The sequence below is a fragment of the Ranitomeya imitator genome, chromosome 4 (genome assembly GCF_032444005.1).
Source record: "Ranitomeya imitator isolate aRanImi1 chromosome 4, aRanImi1.pri, whole genome shotgun sequence".
Classification (NCBI taxonomy): domain Eukaryota; kingdom Metazoa; phylum Chordata; class Amphibia; order Anura; family Dendrobatidae; genus Ranitomeya; species Ranitomeya imitator.
The window spans coordinates 235,654,246-235,677,612 of record NC_091285.1 but is presented as its reverse complement, the minus strand read 5'-3'; the positions used below and the strand labels follow the sequence as shown (position 1 = coordinate 235,677,612).

The 23,367-nt window shown below is 43.9% G+C and overlaps 1 protein-coding gene across 3 annotated transcripts in view; it reads right to left on the bottom strand.

The window, feature by feature from the left end:
* Nucleotides 1–23,367, bottom strand: part of MON2 (MON2 homolog, regulator of endosome-to-Golgi trafficking) — a 225,482-nt gene that overhangs the window by 188,214 nt on the left and 13,901 nt on the right. For 2 of the 3 annotated variants that reach the window (XM_069764436.1, XM_069764435.1), the window contains exon 2: nucleotides 506–569. The exons of the other annotated variant lie outside the window; for it this stretch is intronic. In XM_069764436.1, the coding sequence (XP_069620537.1) occupies nucleotides 506–569 (64 nt within the window). The remainder of the gene's footprint in view (nucleotides 1–505; nucleotides 570–23,367) is intronic. 3 annotated transcript variants of the gene reach the window in all.

The window sequence follows — 23,367 nt, the reverse complement described above, 5'->3', positions numbered from 1 at the left end:
GTAACATCGGGGGCTTATCTACAGCATTACAGAATGCTGCAGATAAGCCCCTGATGCCGGTGGGATTACCTCACCCGCGATTTTCGGGGTGACAGGTTCCCTTTAAGGACTAGGACGAAAAATACATTTACATGCAGGGAAGGAGAGGGTTACGATGGTTTTCAGTTTTTTTTTGTGAATAAAGATTATTCAATGTATGCAACGTTCTAACATATCAATTTCCAAGAGCTATTGTTGTCAGTGAATGATAACATTCATTCTCACACATCTATTGTTCATTGCACAAAGTACTAACTAGATATACAAGCCATATTTGTTAGGATCACCATACGATCCATCAACAGCATCTCCATTGCCTGTCCAAATAAAAGATCATTGAAAAACAATGAAAAGGTATATAGATATATTACAGGGACTGCAAGCCTATACATTTGCTCACAATACAGAGATTGTTTGTCAAAGGTGGAGCGTCCCTCTCACCGGAGGCAAACATCACCCCAATTACCTGGCAGTACGTCACTGTTCCGGGCCGCGATGTTTTTTACCTTCACTATCCCGGATTCTGCAGCCTGGAATACAGAAAGCACAAGATAAGCGCAATTACTGGCTGTCATCTTACACAGGCACATTGTGAACTTGAGATGAATTAGTGATGCACTATGTAACACTGCAGGGGGGTTCAAAATTAAATTACCGTAAATACAATAAGAGCACCTGCTCTGCAGCCAAATCGCTTTTGGCTATCTCCAAGACGCTACTGCGCAGGCGGCGCCATCTTGGAGGAGGATTTTTTCTTCTTCTTCTCCAGTAAGATAGAACTGCCGCCGCATGCGCAGTAGCATCTATCCGATCACCTATATACACCGATAGCAGCTACTGGGCAAATTGATTTTTTTCCCTCTAGCTCAATAACCTGAAAAAAATGTATTATTGGCACACAAAACATGCGATTTTGTGGCAGAGCAGGTGTCACGGCCAACACCTGCCTGCAGAAAGGTTTGTTTTTGTTTTTTTTTGTTTAAAAGTATATACAGATATTCATTATGTAAACTACGGGGCAGGGCAGTGAGGGATCAGTGACCTGTGTCAGCAGGCTACATTATGAATATACAGTTAGGGCCAGAAATATTTGGACAGTGACACAATTTTCGCGAGTTGGGCTCTGCATGCCACCACATTGGATTTGAAATGAAACCTCTACAACAGAATTCAAGTGCAGATTGTAACGTTTAATTTGAAGGGTTGAACAAAAATATCTGATAGAAAATGTAGGAATTGTACACATTTCTTTACAAACACTCCACATTTTAGGAGGTCAAAAGTAAATGGACAAATAAACATAACCCAAACAAAATATTTTTATTTTCAATATTTTGTTGCAAATCCTTTGGAGGCAATCACTGCCTTAAGTCTGGAACCCATGGACATCACCAAACGCTGGGTTTCCTCCTTCTTAATGCTTTGCCAGGCCTTTACAGCCGCAGCCTTCAGGTCTTGCTTGTTTGTGGGTCTTTCCGTCTTAAGTCTGGATTTGAGCAAGTTAAATGCATGCTCAATTGGGTTTAGATCTGGAGATTGACTTGGCCATTGCAGAATTTTCCACTTTTTGGCACTCATGAACTCCTGGGTAGCTTTGGCTGTATGCTTGGGGTCATTGTCCATCTGTACTATGAAGCGCCGTCCAATCAACTTTGCAGCATTTGGCTGAATCTGGGCTGAAAGTATATCCCGGTACACTTCAGAATTCATCCGGCTACTCTTGTCTGCTCTTATGTCATCAATAAACACAAGTGACCCAGTGCCATTGAAAGCCATGCATGCCCATGCCATCACGTTGCCTCCACCATGTTTTACAGAGAATGTGGTGTGCCTTGGATCATGTGCCGTTCCCTTTCTTCTCCAAACTTTTTTCTTCCCATCATTCTGGTACAGGTTGATCTTTGTCTCATCTGTCCATAGAATACTTTTCCAGAACTGAGCTGGCTTCTTGAGGTGTTTTTCTGCAAATTTAACTCTGGCCTGTCTATTTTTGGTATTGATGAATGGTTTGCATCTAGATGTGAACCCTTTGTATTTACTGTCATGGAGTCTTCTCTTTACTGTTGACTTAGAGACAGATACACCTACTTCACTGAGAGTGTTCTGGACTTCAGTTGATGTTGTGAACAGGTCCTTCTTCACCAAATTAAGTATGCGGCGATCATCCACCACTGTTGTCATCCGTGGACGCCCAGGCCTTTTTGAGTTCCCAAGCTCACCAGTCAATTCCTTTTTTCTCAGAATGTACCCAACTGTTGATTTTGCTACTCCAAGCATGTCTGCTATCTCTCTGATGGATTTTTTTCTTTTTTTTCAGCCTCAGGATGTTCTGCTTCACCTCAATTGAGAGTTCCTTTGACCGCATGTTGTCTGCTCACAGCAACAGCTTCCAAATGCAAAACCACACACCTGGAATCCACCCCTGACCTTTTAACTACTTCATTGATTACAGGTTAACGAGGGAGACGCCTTCAGAGTTAATTGCAGCCCTTAGAGTCCATTGTCCAATTACTTTTGGTCCCTTGAAAAAGAGGACGCTATGCATTACAGAGCTATGATTCCTAAACCCTTTCTCCGATTTGGATGTGGAAACTATCATATTGCAGCTGGGAGTGTGCACTTTCAGCCCATATTATATATATAATTGTATTTCTGAACATGTTTTTGTAAACAGCTAAAATAACAAAACTTGTGTCACTGTCCAAATATTTCTGGCCCTAACTGTATAATCAGAGCACCACATACACCAACCCCGCCTTAGGATATGAGCATATCATTAACACAAAACTGAAAATAAAGATTAAAGAATAACCATTAGGGTATGTGCACACGTTTCTGTGAGGGCTGCGGATTTTTCCGCAGTGGATTTGATAAATCCGCAGTGCAAGACCACTGCGGTTTTTCCTGCGGATTTATCGCGGTTTCTATTGCGGATTCCGCTGCGGCTTTACACCTGCAGTTTTCTATTGGAGCAGGTGTAAACCCGCAGTGGAATCCGCACAAAGAATTGACATGCTGCGGAATGTAAACCGCTGCGTTTCCGCGCGTTTTTTTCCGCAGCATGTGCACTGCGGATTTCGTTTCCCATAGGTTTACATTATACTGTAAACGCACGGGAAACCGCTGCGGATCCGCTGCGTGTGCACATACCCTTAAGATGGATTTCATCACAGGTATCATTTTAATCAGTCTAACAGCGCCGACCTGACACTGTCTGTAGTTTACTGTGCACAATCCTGCTGACAGGTTCCCTTTAAGTGTGGCAAACATGCAAAAGAATAGGAAATCAGGAAGGGGGCAAACACTTTTTCACACAACTGTGTATATAGACATATATATATTTATATTATTTATTTATTGGCAAAGCCAGGTAGGACTGGGTAAAATCCTAGCACTGCAGGTCGCAATTAGATGCATGTGCTTTGCTTTTTAGGCTACTTTCATCTTTTACAAGACATCGCAATTCGTCGTTCTGTGTAAAAAACGCATCCTGCAAAGTTGCCCACAGGATGCGTTTTTTGCACATAGACACACGTTCCATACGTCGTGCACTGGATGCGTCGGTAATTGGCGTACCGTCACAAAAAAACTTTCAATATAACTTTTTTTGTGCGTTGTGTCCGCCATTTTCGACCGCGCATGCGCGACCGGAACTCCACCCCCTCCTCCCCGCTCATCACAATGGGCAGCGGATGCGTTGTGAAACTGCATCCGCTGCCCACGTTGTGCACTATTTGCACAATGTCCGTCAGTACGTCGGGCCGACGGTTTGCGACGGCCCCGTACCGACGGAAGTGTGAAAGTAGCCTTACAAGAAGCAGGACCTGGCCTGTTTTCACTAGGTGTGTGTCAATGTGCTAGATGAAGCAGAGTGGAGTGTGCTGAAACTGGTGAGTGACCAGACAAAATGTGAGCTATAGCTGGGAGAGAGACATGCCAGGGTCTCATTCAGAATGGAGACTGCACGGACGGCTAGGAAAGCTGAGCAGTATGTTTGTTGGTGCTGCAGAGAACCATGTGCAAGCTGCCGCCTGTTCAGTGTGAACTGTGCCTGGAGTTCAATACTTCTCTTTGGCAATGGAAGCTGCTGGAGATCAGGTTAAAAGGGATACTGAGACTGGCAGGACAGTACCTCTTCTGTGTATGAAGGTTACTGCAGGAGAAAGGACTGTAAGGCTACGTTCACATTAGCGTCATGCGACGCTGCGTCGTCGACGCACGACAACGCATGCGTCATGCGCCCCTATCTTTATCATTGGGGACGCATGCGTTGCGTTGTCGTGCGTTTTCGGTAAAACGCACGACGCATGTGTCGTTTCACCGCACCTGGGTGGCGTCGGAGACGCTACATGTTGCATTTTTGTAGCGTCAAAAAAACGCACGCGTCGCACTTGCGTCGCTCGTGCGTCGTCATTGCGTTACAATTTCCCATTGAAACCTATTGACAACGCACTTGCGTCGCGTGTGTGCGTCGTGCGTGCGTTGTGCGATGCATGCGTCGTTAGATAAAATTAAACAAAAAAGTGTCTAGACAGTGCAAACAGTGATAAAAACATCCCCCATATATAAAGAAAATGTTGGATTGTTTGTCACTTCTGCTGCAGCATCTAGAGGCAAGACATCACACCAGACGACTTCTACTTTTATTCATCCGCTGTTCAGAGATGTAAGTATAGAATGATTCGGTGCATTTTCTACATGTTTTTTAAAATTGTTTTTGCAAGTTGTGTATTATATTCTGCACTGTGGTTGTTTAAAGATATTTTTGTATTTTTAGTCTGGTTGTGATGTATGGCGTTTCATTGTCTGCGGCCTTGATTATTGTTCTTTCCAGGATAGATTTTTCTTTTCCATTTTTTGGTTTGGTGGTGTTTTTTGTATTCAGTTGTGATGTTTTATTCTTGCGTTATATGATGGCGTTTAATAGTCTCCGGTCCTGTCGGTTTTATTGTAAAGTATGGTAGTATAGAATGATTCTGCGCCCTTTTATTAAATGTAATAATTTATATTGCAAGTTGTGTATTATGTTCAGCACTGTGGTTGTGTAAAGACATTGTTGTATGTTTCTGGTTGCGATGTATGGCGTTGTATGGCCTTTTATTGTATCCGTCCCTGTCGGTTTTATTGTAAAGTATGGTAGTATTGAATGATTCTGCGCCCTTTTATTAAATGTAATAATTTATATTGCAAGTTGTGTATTATGTTCAGCACTGTGGTTGTGTAAAGACATTGTTGTATGTTTCTGGTTGCGATGTATGGCGTTGTATGGCCTTTTATTGTATCCGTCCCTGTCGGTTTTATTGTAAAGTATGGTGTGTTATTGCCGTTTCTGCCCTTAATTTTTGGGTGTTGTTAATTTTTTCCTTTCAAAAATCTATTGTGTTTTTTGGGTTGCTCCATGCATACTGTACTTTTTAAAAAAAAAAACAACTCTCTTTTGGGATTACTACATAGGTTCTGTTGTAGATTAGTTTTCTTATCTTTAGGCTTTTGTTTACTCTGGCATTGGGTTGTCTCTGCCATTGTTTCTTTTAATCAATGTGGCAGTGTTGTTTGCTCAGCGTTAGGGTACCGTCACACTATACCATTTCGATCGCTACGACGGTACGATTCGTGACGTTCCAGCGATATCGTTACGATATCGCTGTGTCTGACACGCAGCAGCGATCAGGGATCCTGCTGAGAATCGTACGTCGTAGCAGATCGTATGGAACTTTCTTTCATCGCTGGATCTCCCGCTGTCATCGCTAGATCGGTGTGTGTGACACCGATTGTTGTGAATTCTGTGGCTGAGTTCACTTCTGTGGTCACAAGTGGTATTGCAGTCTCTGGGCTTCCTCCCTCAGGTGTTTTGGTGAGCTCGTTGGCTGCCTTGCTATTTAGCTCCACCTGAGTCTGTCTTCCTTGCTCCTTGTCAATGTTCCAGTGTTGGATCTGAGCTACTGCATCTTTCCTTGGGCCTGCTGCTCTGCTAGATAAGTGCTTCTAGTTTGTTTTCTGTTTTTTCTGTCCAGCTTGCTATTAACTTTTGCTGGAAGCTCTGAGAAGCAAAGGGGTGCACCGCCGTGCTGTTAGTTCGGCACGGTGGGTCTTTTTGCCCCTTTGCGTGGTTTTCGTTTTAGGGTTTTTTGTAGACTGCATAGTTCTCTTTGCTATCCTCGCTCTGTCTAGAATATCGGGCCTCACTTTGCTGAATCTATTTCATTCCTACGTTTGTCTTTTCATCTTGCTAACAGTCATTATATGTGGGGGGCTGCCTATTCCTTTGGGGTATTTCTCTGAGGTAAGTCAGGCTTGTATTTCTATCTTCAGGCTAGTCAGCTCCTCAGGCAGTGCCGAGTTGCATAGGTAGTGATAGGCGCAATCCACTGCTGCTTATAGTTGTGTGAGGATAGATCAGGTACTGCAGTCTACAGAGATTCCACGTCTCAGAGCTCGTCCTATTGTTTTTGGTTATTGCCAGATCTCTGTATGTGCGCTGATTACTGCACGCTGTGTTGCCTGATTGCCAGCCATAACAGTACAAGGAGCCTACCAATGATTCCCAATAGAGGGAAAAAATAAATCCTGACATCATTTTTTTTTCTTAGCTCTGTCTTCAGTCTTTTTTTTCCCCTAGACATTAGAGTGCTTCAGGACACAGCTGTGGACATGGATATTCAGGCTCTGTGCTCCTCAATGGATAATCTCATTGTAAATGTACAAAAGATTCAAGATACTATTGATCAGAAATCGATGCTAGAACCAAGAATTCCGATTCCTGATTTGTTTTTTGGTGACAGAACTAAGTTCCTGAGCTTCAGAAATAATTGTAAGCTATTTTTGGCCTTGAAACCTCATTCTTCTGGTAATCCTATTCAACAGGTTTTGATTATTATTTCTTTTTTGCGCGGCGACCCACAGGACTGGGCGTTTTCTCTTGCACCAGGAGATTCTGCATTGAGTAATGTTGATGCATTTTTCCAGGCGCTGGGATTGCTTTACGATGAGCCTAATTCAGTGGATCAGGCTGAGAAAAATCTGCTGGCTTTATGCCAGGGTCAGGATGATGTAGAAGTATATTGTCAGAAATTTAGGAAGTGGTCAGTACTCACTCTGTGGAATGAATCTGCACTAGCGGCTTTGTTCAGAAAGGGTCTCTCTGAAGCTCTTAAGGATGTAATGGTGGGATTTCCTATGCCTGCTGGTTTGAATGAGTCTATGTCCTTGGCCATTCAGATCGGTCGTCGCTTGCGCGAGCGTAAATCTGTGCACCATCTGGCGGTATTGTCTGAGAGTAAACCTGAGCCTATGCAGTGCGACAGGACTATGACTAAAGTAGAACGGCAAGAACACAGACGTCTGAACAGACTGTGTTTCTATTGTGGTGATTCTACTCATGCTATTTCTAATTGTCCTAAACGCACTAGGCGGTTCGATAGCTCTGCCGTTATTGGTACTGTACAGTCCAAATTCCTTTTGTCCATTACCTTAATGTGCTCTTTGTCATCGTATTCTGTCATGGCGTTTGTGGATTCAGGCGCTGCCCTGAATCTGATGGATTTGGATTATGCTAAACGTTGTGGATTTTTCTTGGAGCCTTTGCGGTGTCTTATTCCGTTGAGAGGAATTGATGCTACACCTTTGGCCAAGAATAAGCCTCAGTACTGGGCCCAGCTGACCATGTGCATGGCTCCTGCACATCAGGAAGTTATTCGCTTTCTGGTACTGCATAATTTGCATGATGTGGTCGTGTTGGGGTTGCCATGGCTACAAACCCATAATCCAGTATTGGATTGGAACTCTATGTCGGTAACCAGCTGGGGTTGTCAGGGAGTACATGGTGATGTTCCATTTTTGTCTATTTCGTCATCCATTCCTTCTGACATCCCAGAGTTCTTGTCGGACTTTCAGGATGTATTTGAAGAGTCCAAGTCTGATGCCCTACCTCCGCATAGGAATTGTGATTGTGCTATCGATTTGATTCCTGGTAGTAAATTCCCTAAGGGTCGTTTATTTAATTTGTCCGTACCTGAACACACCGCTATGCGCAGTTATGTGAAGGAGTCCCTGGAGAAGGGACATATTCGCCCATCGTCGTCACCATTGGGAGCAGGGTTCTTTTTTGTAGCCAAGAAGGATGGTTCGCTAAGACCGTGTATTGATTACCGCCTTCTTAATAAGATCACTTAAGTTTCAGTATCCCTTGCCATTGATTTCTGACTTGTTTGCTCGGATTAAGGGGGCTAGTTGGTTTACTAAGATTGATCTTCGTGGTGCGTATAATCTGGTGAGAATCAGGCAGGGAGATGAATGGAAAACGGCATTTAATACGCCCGAGGGTCATTTTGAGTATCTGGTGATGCCGTTCGGACTTGCCAATGCTCCATCTGTTTTTCAGTCTTTTATGCATGACATTTTCCGTGAGTATCTGGATAAATTCTTGATTGTTTACTTGGATGACATTTTGATCTTCTCAGATGATTGGGAGTCTCATGTGAAGCAAGTCAGAATGGTTTTCCAGGTACTGCGTGCTAATTCCTTGTTCGTGAAGGGATCAAAGTGTCTCTTCGGTGTGCAGAAAGTTTCATTTTTGGGGTTCATCTTTTCCCCTTCTACTATCGAGATGGATCCGGTTAAGGTTCAGGCCATCCAGGATTGGACTCAGCCGACATCTCTAAAAAGTCTGCAGAAATTCCTGGGCTTTGCTAATTTTTATCGTCGCTTCATCTGTAATTTTTCTAGCATTGCCAGACCATTGACCGATTTGACCAAGAAGGGTGCTGATTTGGTTAATTGGTCTTCTGCTGCCGTGGAAGCTTTTCAGGAGTTGAAGCGTCGTTTTTGCTGTGCCCCTGTGTTGTGTCAACCTGATGTTTCTCTTCCGTTCCAGGTCGAGGTTGATGCTTCTGAGATTGGTGCAGGGGCGGTTTTGTCACAGAGAGGTTCTGGTTGCTCAGTGTTCAAACCATGTGCTTTCTTTTCCAGGAAATTTTCTGCTGCTGAGCGTAATTATGATGTGGGCAACCGAGAGTTGCTGGCCATGAAGTGGGCATTCGAGGAGTGGCGTCATTGGCTTGAGGGTGCTAAGCATCGCGTGGTGGTTTTGACTGATCATAAGAACCTTACTTATCTTGAGTCTGCCAAGCGCTTGAATCCTAGACAGGCCCGTTGGTCGTTATTTTTTGCTCGTTTTGTTTTTGTGATTTCATACCTTCCGGGCTCTAAAAATGTGAAGGCGGATGCTCTGTCTAGGAGTTTTGTGCCCGACTCTCCGGGGTTATCTGAGCCGGCGAGTATCCTCAAGGAAGGAGTCATTGTGTCTGCCATCTCCCCTGATTTGCGGAGAGTGTTGCAGACATTTCAGGCTAATAAACCTGATCGTTGTCCGGCCGAGAAACTGTTCGTCCCTGATAGGTGGACTAGTAAAGTTATCTCTGAACTTCATTGTTCGGTGCTGGCCGGTCATCCAGGAATCTTTGGTACCAGGGAGTTGGTTGCTAGATCCTTCTGGTGGCCATCTCTGTCACGGGATGTGCGTGCTTTTGTGCAGTCCTGTGGAATTTGTGCTAGGGCTAAGCCCTGCTGTTCACGTGCCAGTGGGTTGCTTTTGCCCTTGCCGGTCCCGAAGAGGCCTTGGACACATATTTCGATGGATTTCATTTCTGACCTTCCCGTTTCTCAAAAAATGTCGGTCATTTGGGTGGTCTGTGATCGCTTTTCTAAAATGGTCCATCTGGTGCCCTTGGTTAAATTGCCTTCCTCCTCTGATTTGGTGCCTTTGTTCTTCCAGCATGTGGTTCGTTTACATGGCATTCCTGAGAATATTGTTTCTGACAGAGGTTCCCAGTTTGTCTCGAGGTTCTGGCGAGCCTTTTGTGGTAGGATGGGCATTGACCTATCTTTCTCCTCGGCCTTCCATCCTCAGACTAATGGCCAGACCGAACGAACCAATCAGACCTTGGAAACATATCTGAGATGTTTTGTTTCCGCTGACCAGGATGATTGGGTGTCATTTTTGCCGTTGGCTGAGTTCGCCCTTAATAATCGGGCCAGCTCGGCTACCTTGGTCTCTCCATTTTTCTGCAATTCTGGGTTCCATCCTCGTTTCTCTTCAGGACAGGTTGAGTCTTCGGACTGTCCTGGTGTGGATTCTGTGGTGGACAGGTTGCAGCAGATCTGGACTCAGGTAGTGGACAATTTGACCTTGTCCCAGGAGAAGGCTCAGCTTTTCGCTAATCGCAGACGCCGTGTGGGACCCCGACTTCGTGTTGGGGATCTGGTTTGGTTATCTTCTCGTCATATTCCTATGAAGGTTTCCTCTCCTCTCCTGCCGGCCGTAAAGTGAAAGCAGAGCACAGCGGTGACGTGCTTTCACTTTCACTTTACGGCCGGCAGTCACAGTGCGGGAAGCAGACGGCAAGGGACCTGACGGACACCAGAATGTAAGTATGTGCTGTTTGTTTTTTTTAGTTTTACGCTTGTAACCAGGGTAAACATCGGGTTACTAAGCGCGGCCCTGCGCTTAGTTACCCGATGTTTACCCTGGTTACCCAGGGACCTCGGCATCGTTGGTCGCTGGAGAGCTGTCTGTGTGACAGCTCCCACACTACGATTTACCTACGATCACGGCCAGGTCATATCGCTGGTCGTGATCGTAGGTAAATCGTATAGTGTGACGGTACCCTTAGTTCAGTTGGAGTGCAATGTTCTTTGTGGTTGAAATGAAAATGTTTTTTTTTTTTTTATATTGCTGGATTGTGCATAGGAGCATAGGATCAATGTTATTTTGTTCTTTTTTTCAGAATCAGAATTGCATTATGGCCAGCGATTCCAGCAACACCTCACCGCTGAGGAGTCCGGTGAGTACATGATCTACTATTGCTTACTATATTCGCTGTCATTTGTAGATGGGTCACTTTTTGGTAAACTATTTTGCAGGCTTCTTCAAGTGAGGAGGAGAACCAGGAGGAACAGAGGGAGCAGGAGCAGAGACCACGGGGCCAAGCTGTGGTTGCAGGACGGAGAGTAAGTTTTTATTTCAAACCTATTCCTTTTTTTTCGTTAATTTTTTTGTTTTTGCGGGTATGGGGGGTGGTGGGAGGGGGTGGTGGTGTGTGTGGTAGGTGGCGGTGGAGGAGGTAGGGACAACATTTTTTTATCTTGCAAACATTAATATTTTCCATTTATTCTAGGTTTCACAACGGGCCCTGGATGACCCACTGGATATCGATATGATGGTGGCATCCATAGAAGCACGGGGCCCGTTGTGGGACAGCCGTGACCCCCGGCACGCGGACCAAGGCATATTGCGCCGTTTGTGGATAGAGGTGGCACAATCGCTGTGGGATGGCTTCGACAGCGCTCCCCCCATGGGCAAAGCTAGTTTTCGTAAGTATTTCTAAAATGCTGCTGTGACCCATCATGCCAGGATTACACAACCGTCTGTGATGTCTTCTATTGGGATTGCACACGGTTGCGTAATCGTTTTCAATATATTCTCTAAAACCTTTTTTATTTTTTTAATTTATACACAGTTAAACAATTGAAGACCAGATGGCGCTCCATGAAGGACCGTTTCAGGAGGGGCCTGAAAAAGGAGGGACAGACCCGTAGTGGTGCTGCAGCTTCAAGGACCTCTGTGTACAAATACAACCGTATATTGCAGTTCTTGCGACCGGTCCTTGAAAGCAGAGAGTAAGTATAGTACCTATGCACACACCTAGTTTTTACAACATGCATATTCACCTACTATATTCCAGCCACGTAGCTTATTGCCCAGCCATTTATTTTGGCAAGTACAAAGTATAGAAATGAAGAAAAAAAGGCAAGGTCACCGAGGCGTGAAAAGTAAAAAATACATACTTTTATCCTCTTCAATCATAAGCAGAGGATGAAACATCAGCACAATACAATAGACACTATCTACGCGTTTCAGGTGACAGGGAACATCAGCCCTGAAACGCGTAGATAGTGTTTTTATTGTATTGTGCAGATGTTTCATCCTCTGCTTCTGATTGAAGTGAAAAAAGTATTTAGTTTTTACTTTTCACGCCTCGTTGACCTCGAATTTTTTATTCATTTCTGGTCTTCTCACACTTGACACAGCGGCTCCCTTCTGGGATTACTACAATGGTGAGCTTGACTTACTAGTTATTTCCCTGAAATCAGAAGTATACAGTACACAGAAAGATAGCAGATTGGCCATGCCCAGGCAATATTTCATAGTGGAGTAGTATAGTGCCCATCCAGGTGTATCCCAGTTTTTTTATACACAAAAAATTTAAATATAATAGACACGGCATACCTTCTACTGCAAGGCAGGTTATGTTCCCATGGTTGCTCAGCTCGCAGGACCTGTGATGACGTCTCGGTCACATGACCGTGACGTCATGGCAGTTCCAACGTAAGCATAATTGTCTGGCGTTACAAACCGCAACCATGGGTGACTATTTTGAATTAAATAAATGCATTTTTTTTTTATATTGATGGTGCATATGCAGTGTCAATATTAAAAATACGTTAATATTAACGGCGGCAATGGATACCGGCGGTAAAGTTAATTAATGACGCATGTGAAATGTTATATTTAGTATACTAATGGTTTCCTTATGTTTTCACAGAACACACAGCAGCACCCGCGAGACTGTCCGACTCTCTGGAGCGGTCCTTTGTGAAGCGCCATCTGAACTGTCGCAGCCATCCCACAGCGAGAGCAGGTCTGCACCACCACAATCTGGCGAACCGGCAGCCGGTCCATCAGATGTTCCCCTGGCCGAAGCCTCTGGCGCTCCTTCCTTCGGGTCTTCCCGACAGCGTCAGCGGGCCTCGGACAGGGCGGTCATGCCCGAATTTTTACATTTGAGCACCGTATTTCAGAATGGTTTCAAGGCGCTGTGCGATAAAATGTCCAATATCGACCGGCGTCTTGAAAACATCGAATCGGAGCTCTCGGGGCCGGCCAAACATTTTTTTAGTGCCATTCACAAGGGCATGGTTGAACATCTTACGCCGGAACTCCAGATTTCGGTCATGCAGGGCTGCAACAACGCATATGTCACTGCTCTGCAGCAGGCTCGGGTCATGCAGTCAGCGACAAATGTGCCCGCAGTACCATCGCTGGCTGCCATGACTCCGACTCCTGCTGCAGAGCACCACCACAGAGCTCCGCGTGCCGAGGGCCACCGCCACCGCAGAACAGAGCCCCAAAGTTATGATCATGCCAGGCCTTCAAGGGCACACAGACGGGAAGCCGACCCACACCCAGAGGGAGAGAGGAGGAAAAAAAAAAGAAGACGACGACGACGACAAGCACTACAACCTTGGCTATGGCTGCTCCCAAAACAACCACCACTACACAGCCTGGGTCGACCCGGAGCACTCCAAGTACCCAGCCTGGGTCTACACGGAGTACACCCAGTACCCAGCCTGGGTCTACAAGGAGTACACCGAGTACACAGCCTGGGTCTACCCGAAGCCGGAGTAGCCAGCCAAGGACACTGGTCGTCCCTCCTCCTCCCTTACCTCCTGCTTTGGCAGGATCGCCACCGTCAACTGGCTGGATTGATGTCGGCATCCCGTCTAGTGTCATAGACTATGCTGCTTCTTCCTCCCCCTCGTCCTCCTCCTCGGTCTCCTCAACACCCCCCAAAAGTGGGGGATATCAATCCCCCTTATTTGCTGTTATCGATACCCCCTAACATTTCCCATTTCTTTTTTTTTTGTGTCCCTAATAAAATTATTGTTGTTTTTTTTTTAAATTATTTTTTATTGTCTCAAATAAAGTTTGCACCAAATCACACCGTGCGCCGTATACACAAATCTTGTCTTTGTAACAACTGATGTGCAATGTCTGACAATATTTTATACTTTTTTTTTTTCATTTTTTATAGGGCTGTCGTTCATTGTACTATGAGATGTTACAAACACAAACAGCATTGCTCAATATGTCAAGTTTAAAATGTACCATCACACAACGATTTCAGTAACGATATAGTTGGTTTTTGTGTGTAACCAACGTTATCTTTTCTGAAATCGTACAACGATTAGGCCCCTGCTGTGAGATTTTTGGTGTCAGCGAATGATTAGTAATTTCTTGGGGTAACTGATCACACGCTGTCATTGTTGGATCGGCGTGTTTGACACCGATCCAGCAATGTCTTTGTTTTAAACAAGGGAATATTGGGTTACTAGCGCAGTGTTTTAACCCCTTCATGACCGTGGGATTTTTCGTTTTTCCGTGTTCGTTTTTCACTACCCTCCTTCCCAGAGCCATAACTTTTTTATTTTTCCATCAATTTGGCCATGTGAGGGCTTACTTTTTGCGGGACGAGTTGTACTTTTGAACGACATCATTGGTTTTACCATGTCGTGTACCAGAAAACGGGAAAAAAGTTCCAAGTGCGGTGAAATTGCAAAAAAAGTGCAATCCCACACTTGTTTTTTGCTTGGCTTTTTTGCTAGGTTCACTAAATGCTAAAACTGACCTGCCATTATGAGTCTCCCGGTCATTACGAGTTCATAGACACCTAACATGACTAGGTTATTTTTTACCTAAGTGGTGAAAAAAAATTCCAAACTTTGCTAAAAAAAAAATTAAAAAAAATTGCGCCATTTTCCGATACTCGTAGCGTCTCCATTTTTCATGATCTGGGGTCGGTTGATGGCTTATTTTTTGCGTGCCGAGATGATGTTTTTAATGATTCCAATTTGGTGTAGATACGTGCTTTTGTTCGCCCGTTATTGCATTTTAATGCAATGTTGCGGCGACCAAAAAAACGTAATTCTGGCGTTTCGATTTTTTTCTCATTACGCCGTTTAGCGATCAGATTAAGGCTTTTTTTTATTGATAGATCGGGCGATTCTGAACGTGGTGATACCAAATATGTGTAGATTTGATTTTTTTTTTATTGATTTATTTTGATTGGGGCGAAAGGGGGGTGATTTAAACTTTTATATTTTTTTTATTTTTCTCACATTGTTTTTAACTTTTTTTTTTTACTTTTGCCATGCTTCAATAGCCTCCATGGGAGGCTAGAAGCAGGCACAGCACGATCGCCTCTGCTACATAGCAGCGATCTGCTGATCGCTGCTATGTAGCAGAAATGGAGGTGTGCTGTGAGCGCCGACCACAGGGTGGTGCTCACAGCCACCGGTGATCAGTAACCATAGAGGTCTCTAGGACCTCTATGGTTACCATCCTGACGCATCGCCGACCCCCGATCATGTGACGGGGGTCGGCGATGACGTCATTTCCGGCCGCCCGGCCGGATGCGGTAGTTAAATGCCGCTGTCTGCGTTTGACAGCGGCATTTAACTAGTTAATAGCGGCGGGTGAATCGCAATTTCACCCGCCGCTATTGCGGGCACATGTCAGCTGTTCAAAACAGCTGACTTGTCCCGGCTTTGATGCCGGCTCACCGTGGAGCCCTGCATCAAAGCAGGGGAGCTGACATTGGACGTACTATACCGTCCGATGTCAGTAAGGGGTTAAACACTCAAATAAGTGAACAATACCCCCCCAAAAAAAATAAAGGTGTCAACCACGTCCCTCGCCGTCATCTTTCCGCAGTCACTGACACTGTTTCCCGCCCGTAAAGCAGAGCACACCGTTGACTTAAACGCTGTGCTTTGCTTTAGGGCTGGCACAGTACGGAAAGCTGACGGCGATGGACGTGTCACACACCGGAATGAAAGGTTTTTTTTATTTTTTTATATTACATTTACAATGGTAAACAGGGAAAACATCGTGAGTGCGGCCATGCGCTTCATAACATTACCCAGATTACACGGGGACTTGCTCTTTTTTGGTCGCTGGAGAGCTGTCTGTGTGACAGCTCTCCAGCAACCACGCGACGACTAAACAACGGTCACGGTACGGTCGTATCACTGGTCGGTATCGTTGGATAATAGTTTTATTAATGTACCTTAAGATTATTGGTCTGGTGAGGTGGTAGCAATGTTTACAGTGTCGCCACTATTTGACTCTGGACGTATTCCAGCATCCTGAGTGCAATAGTGTTAACTCTGTAGAGTTTTGCAAACATGATCGTCTCCCTCCTTGTCAAGCCAGGTTCCATATGCAAATAGTCTGCAGGATTAAAAATGGTTGACAAGGTGGGAGCCGATTATGTTATACGTCAAAACTATGGAACACACGGCTGAAATATTTTTTGGTTTTGTCACAGTCCATTTGTGTACTGGTGCTCACATAAATTTTGTGGGACACACATTACTTTACATAACATTGGATTTTACAATTTGATTACTATGGAAAAACATATGGGAGATTTTTTTTGTGAAAACGGAAAGGCACAAGAACTTTATTTCAAAACACAACACATTAGAAAATCAGGGGACATTATAACAATAACCTTACATAGGATGGTAAAATGACATGGACTCCACAGTGTTTACATGACATCATAATAACAAGATGAATTAAACCATTTGATCTTGCCATGAAACACACCCAACATCTGAAACAAAGTATGCAGCAAATTGGTCCCTCATATGAGCAATCTCCACAGTTGTCCGCAGAGGATGATCTTGATAATCAGGCAATGGATTTGGTATGGGTTCATCGAGTTCCACGTTGACTCTCTCTTTATCAATAATAAAATTGTGGAGAACCACACACGCCTTCACCACCTCATCCACTGTCTCAATTTTCAAATTTATAGCGGATCCTAAGATACGCCATTTGGAGACAAGGATTCCAAAGGCGCACTCCACAGTTCTTCTGGCCCTGGACAGTCTATAATTAAATATACTTTTGGTGCGGTCCAACCCCCGACTGGAGTACGGTTTAAGTAGGTTGCCACTCATTTGAAAAGCCTCATCCCCAACAACAACAAATGGCAGGGCCGGGCCTTCGGTGTTGGGAAGAGGTCGTGGATGGGGGAAATTAAAATTGTTATCGTACAATCTTCGGCCCATATCAGACTCCTTAAATGTCCGTGAATCATTTGCACGGCCAAACGCTCCAATGTCCACAGCGAGAAACCTGCAGTCCGCACCTGCAATTGCCATCAGCACGGTGGAAAAGTATTTTTTATAATTAAAAAACAGAGATCCACTTCTTGAAGGCTTGGTAATCCTAATGTGCTTCCCATCCACGGCTCCAATAGAGTTAGGGAAAGAACACACTTGTTCGAATTTTTGGGCATTGGCCTGCCATAATTCTGTTGTTGGGATAGGTAAAAATTCCTCCCGGAGGTTGTCCCACAATGTGCGGCATGTGTCGGCAATAATACCAGACAGTGTTGAGACTCCAATCCAAAACTGGAAATGCAGTGATCTCAAGGTCTCTCCAGTAGCAAGGAAACTGACAAGAAGAAAAATAAATAAATGAAATTAATTAAATTGTTATGAAATAATTTTTCATTCTTAATTACAATCCCCCACCCCACAAAACCAAAACACGTTAGTTACTTGAAAAAATGGCAAGAACATATAAATCCTTCACATTGCATTACGTACCGTAGAGTCACCAGCAGACGTTCCTCGGGGGAAATCGATTTACGGAGCTGCGTGTCCTGCCTGGCAATGGTTCCTTCCACCAGACGCAGCAGATATCGGAAGCTGTTTTGTGACATCCTGGTGTATTCAAAGTATTTCTCCTGGTTCTCATTTAATTCGCCAAACAGACAATGGTAGGCTCCACGACTCTCTCGGACTTCCACTATAGGGTGTAGCCAAAAACGCCGACGACTCCTTCTCCGTAGTTTGTCTCTTTTCCTCTGTTCATGACAGGCAATAGCATAAGCAATAGCAAGGGCTAATTCCAGCTCAAAATTGAGGTAGATACTCTCCATGGGACGATCCATCTTGATGCTGTATGGTTGGAAATAATCTATGCCGGGGTATATATACCACTATTACATTAATACCCACCCTCATCTACCCATTGGTGGCATTATCTATTGTCTAGACACTAGACCCACCCTCTTCTATTCATTGGTGGTGTTATCTAGTGTCTAGACACTAAATTGTGTGTAAAGATATAATCATTGTTTGACAACGCATGCGTCGTAAAACGCTGCGTTTTTTTGTAAAAACGCAACAAAAACGCACAAAAAACGCTGCGTTTTACGACGCTTGCGTCAAAAAAGGTGCGTTTTTGCGTGCGTTTCCGATCCGTCGTGCGTTGCGTCGGCGACGCAGCGTCGCATGACGCTAATGTGAACGTAGCCTAATCTGTTCTGGTGACCCCGCACTGACATACAGTTAGGGCCAGAAATATTTGGACAGTGACACAATTTTCGCGAGTTGGGCTCTGCATGCCACCACATTGGATTTGAAATGAAACCTCTACAACAGAATTCAAGTGCCGATTGTAACGTTTAATTTGAAGGGTTGAACAAAACTATCTGATAGAAAATGTAGGAATTGTACACATTTCTTTACAAACACTCCACATTTTAGGAGGTCAAAAGTAAATGGACAAATAAACATAACCCAAACAAAATATTTTTATTTTCAATATTTTGTTGCAAATCCTTTGGAGGCAATCACTGCCTTAAGTCTGGAACCCATGGACATCACCAAACGCTGGGTTTCCTCCTTCTTAATGCTTTGCCAGGCCTTTACAGCCGCAGCCTTCAGGTCTTGCTTGTTTGTGGGTCTTTCCGTCTTAAGTCTGGATTTGAGCAAGTGAAATGCATGCTCAATTGGGTTTAGATCTGGAGATTGACTTGGCCATTGCAGAATGTTCCACTTTTTGGCACTCATGAACTCCTGGGTAGCTTTGGATGTATGCTTGGGGTCATTGTCCATCTGTACTATGAAGCGCCGTCCAATCAACTTTGCAGCATTTGGCTGAATCTGGGATGAAAGTATATCCCGGTACACTTCAGAATTCATCCGGCTACTCTTGTCTGCTCTTATGTCATCAATAAACACAAGTGACCCAGTGCCATTGAAAGCCATGCATGCCCATGCCATCACGTTGCCTCCACCATGTTTTACAGAGGATGTGGTGTGCCTTGGATCATGTGCCGTTCCCTTTCTTCTCCAAACTTTTTTCTTCCCATCATTCTGGTACAGGTTGATCTTTGTCTCATCTGTCCATAGAATACTTTTCCAGAACTGAGCTGGCTTCTTGAGGTGTTTTTCTGCAAATTTAACTCTGGCCTGTCTATTTTTGGTATTGATGAATGGTTTGCATCTAGATGTGAACCCTTTGTATTTACTGTCATGGAGTCTTCTCTTTACTGTTGACTTAGAGACAGATACACCTACTTCACTGAGAGTGTTCTGGACTTCAGTTGATGTTGTGAACGGGTTCTTCTTCACCAAATTAAGTATGCGGCGATCATCCACCACTGTTGTCATCCGTGGACGCCCAGGCCTTTTTGAGTTCCCAAGCTCACCAGTCAATTCCTTTTTTCTAAGAATGTACCCAACTGTTGATTTTGCTACTCCAAGCATGTCTGCTATCTCTCTGATGGATTTTTTTCTTTTTTTTCAGCCTCAGGATGTTCTGCTTCACCTCAATTGAGAGTTCCTTTGACCGCATGTTGTCTGCTCACAGCAACAGCTTCCAAATGCAAAACCACACACCTGGAATCCACCCCTGACCTTTTAACTACTTCATTGATTACAGGTTAACGAGGGAGACGCCTTCAGAGTTAATTGCAGCCCTTAGAGTCCATTGTCCAATTACTTTTGGTCCCTTGAAAAAGAGGACGCTATGCATTACAGAGCTATGATTCCTAAACCCTTTCTCCAATTTGGATGTGGAAACTATCATATTGCAGCTGGGAGTGTGCACTTTCAGCCCATATTATATATATATAATTGTATTTCTGAACATGTTTTTGTAAACAGCTAAAATAACAAACCTTGTGTCACTGTCCAAATATTTCTGGCCCTAACTGTATGTGCCTGCTGAATGACCTGTTTATTTGACGTCCTATCAGAACAGGTGATCACAAATAATTAGTTCTTTGAGGTAAATCATTTTTTTTTTAAAAACAGACAGGAAAATGCTTATCTCACAAAGAATTAGTCGTGCTCCCATACTATCCTGTCTGTATTCTCTTTACCTTCCCCCCCTCCCCAGGAGCTGTGGTGTGATCAGACCATGTCCCTGTGCGGTCAGACACGGCCATTACACCGTACACAGCAGGGGCACATGTATAAGATTATCTCAGCACAGGAACATTTTTCTTTAACACATCCAATTGTGGAACTTCTTAGGCTGTGTGCACACGTTGCAGATTTTTCGCGTTTTTTTCGCGTCTTTTCGCTATAAAAACGCGAAAAAAATGCATACATTATTCATCCCATCATTTAGAATGCATTCCGCAATTTTTGTGCACATGATGCGTTTTTTTCTGTAAAAAAAAACGCATCGCGGTAAAAAAAACACAGCATGTTCATTAATTTTGCTGATTTTTTGCGGATTTCCCACTATATTGTTGCATTGGGAACCTCCAGAAAAATCCGCAAAAAAGCACCAAAAATGCAGTAAAAACGTGAGAAAACCGCATGCGGCTTTCTTGCAGAAAATGTCCTGTTTTGCTCAGGAAATTTCTGCAAGAAATCCTGAACGTGTGCACATAGCCTTATTATTCCTAGATCTACTGATTAAAATCAACTTTAAAATAAACTTTGTTAAGCTGAATCTCTACACCTTGAGCTTACATCAATTATATACCGTAATCAATATAACTGCATATGTGACTGCGTTTTGTTTAACAGAGAAAATGCCAAGCCTTGTGCCACTGACCAAATATTTCTTGACCTACAGTAACTGTACATGTATTTGTCAAAATTCGGTTCTGATTACAATCGGCGGTGAATATCGTTTTTGCAATATTCGCCAAACCCGGCCAAACGTCATTGGAGTCAATGGGAGTAAAATTTAACCGAATATGTTCGGAACAGATCATCAAGCGTAAATCCGGCACAAATAGGGTACCAATATGGCAAATTCAGATTGGGCGACCGATTCCGAACTTATTTGCTCCACTCTAGTCTAGACATGCGAGCGTTGCTGTGCTGCCTGGGAAATTGCTTTCTTTGGTCGATCAGTTTTTGGAATCTGCATGATTTTCCTGTAGATAATGTCAGAAAATCAGAGGCAGACTTTCCACTACACAATCTTCCTGACAACCCCACAGACACAGAATATCATGCCTGACAACGGTGCCCTATGATGCAAATGTCTGGGGCTTCTAAACAACCGAGTATAAAGATAGCTAAAGATTCAGGTGCATATTAAAATGCGTTTTATTACTCTTAGCCATATCATCTGAATTCCGCGTTGGCATGTTTTTCCCATAAATGCTATTTACATATTTGCTGTACTTTAGTATACAAACAATGAGAAACTAATGGATCGTATCAGAAAGGCAGATAAGGCGGCACTCAGAAACCTGTGCTTGCGCATTCGTTTTCACCAGTTCTTTTACCAATCGCTTCCCAGTGTGAATTTCTGTACCCTCTGAAATCTCAAATTCGGCTAACGATTAGCCAGGCTGGCGAGACATCACCCACTCACCACACAGATGATGCCAAGCCAGGCTGGCGAATCAAACGCTGCGCTGGGTAACTCGGAAATATGGGAAACTGGCGCAGCTCCTGAGCACTCACCTGGACCATGGGTGCATGAAGCGATCCACTCATTTATTCAATAGTGAGGAGTGAAGGTGTTATCCGAGCACGCTTGTGTCCTGTGCAGACACATGCTCCGAAAAATGGAAGGACGTGTAAACATCCCCAAAAAGTGTAATGGGTTCTTGTTCGATACGTGAATAACACAGATCGCACATGTATGTGAAAAATGGACGTCCAAATGAGGTCTTTGTGAGAAACGTACGGCCCTGACCCTTTCATTGCCACCATCTGTACTCCAAATGAGTGCATTCTAACGAGGCAGGTAAATAAAATGGGGGGGGGGGGGGGGATAAGCAGATTTTTATTTTTTACGGAAGTGAAAAAAAATCCCTAATAAAACACAAAGCTCTATATTGCTCCATGCTGGGCAAACTTTAAAAAAAAAAACTTAGTTGGTAATTATATTTAATCATTATCCTCTCAAATAACATCAAGGCATGCCTGATAAGGAAAGTTTATTGTTGGTAAAAATTGTGAAAACATGTACTGCTCACACTGCCGTATACACTGTACTACAGTCCAGTCCTAGGCGGCTGGTCTGTTGGAGCGGCATAGTTTATGTACATAAGAAGAGCCACTGATATGCATTCCCTGTACAGTGCTCTAGTTAGGTGGACGACCAGACTTTATGAAGATAAAGTTTGTCTATGGGCCAAGCTGTCAACAGCTTACAACATAGCAAGAGTGGGCATTCCTTCACCTACCGCTTCAGGATCATTGGCAGCGCATCTGTGTATATATACTGGGGGAGAATGTGCTGCCAACAAACCAGGGCTCTGATGTAAAGGATCTGATCACACAGCATACACTGCTCAATCATCATCCCGTATAAAAGGTCCTTAACTCACAGAAGCCCTAACTAGGTAGGTATCAATAGCAAATCGTAACAGTACAATCGTATCAGTGCTATAGGACTTGGCCTTACTTTTAAGTTGGGTTTTACTCCTTTTTCACAAGAGCATAAGATAGCAAGGTGTCGTATTATAGCACAGATATTCCAATACTATATGCATTTTTCTTACCATAGTATACAGAAAGGAATATGTGCTGGGGGATATTATTTATGCAGTGTTAATAGCTTTATCTGGAACTACTGCAGGATACAGGGCAAAGTACACAGTCATTTGACCGAAGTCACACAACACAGCATAGAGGCGGTCAGTCAAGCAGAAGGAGACATCTCTGCGCTGAGAATAGAGCTGGAGTGACGGAGGCGTCAGATCTACAGCCTCATTTGCGTACTCAAATACTGATTTCTCAGTAATGGAGGAACGGACTGGCCATGTAAAGGAATTGCTGGACTTGTCTGTGGACGAGCAACAAGTGAATATAAAGACCAGTTTTCAGGGAGAAATCCTGCTGACAGATTCCCTTTAATACAACAAGAAATTTTCCATTAAATGTTAAAATTTAACAATCTTAAAGCCGAAAAGAAATTTGGACTGTCTTGTCAAGGATCTTAATTAAGAAGTCATTTCAAGTAAGACCCATTCCTAGCTTTCCCTGACTGGCTTGTATGCTCGGGAATGACAGGTCTTCTACAAGCAGAAGAACTGGGATGCTTGTTCTCTATTCAAACATACAGGCAATAGGCCAAAAATCACAGAAATCCTGTACCAGCCTCCACAAGTACCCACACGGAGTGTCCCAAATGTTCCACCGCTGCTCATAGGGGTGATATAAAGTCTCAGCCCCTCAGACCCTGGTTACCATAAGTTCCAGAGG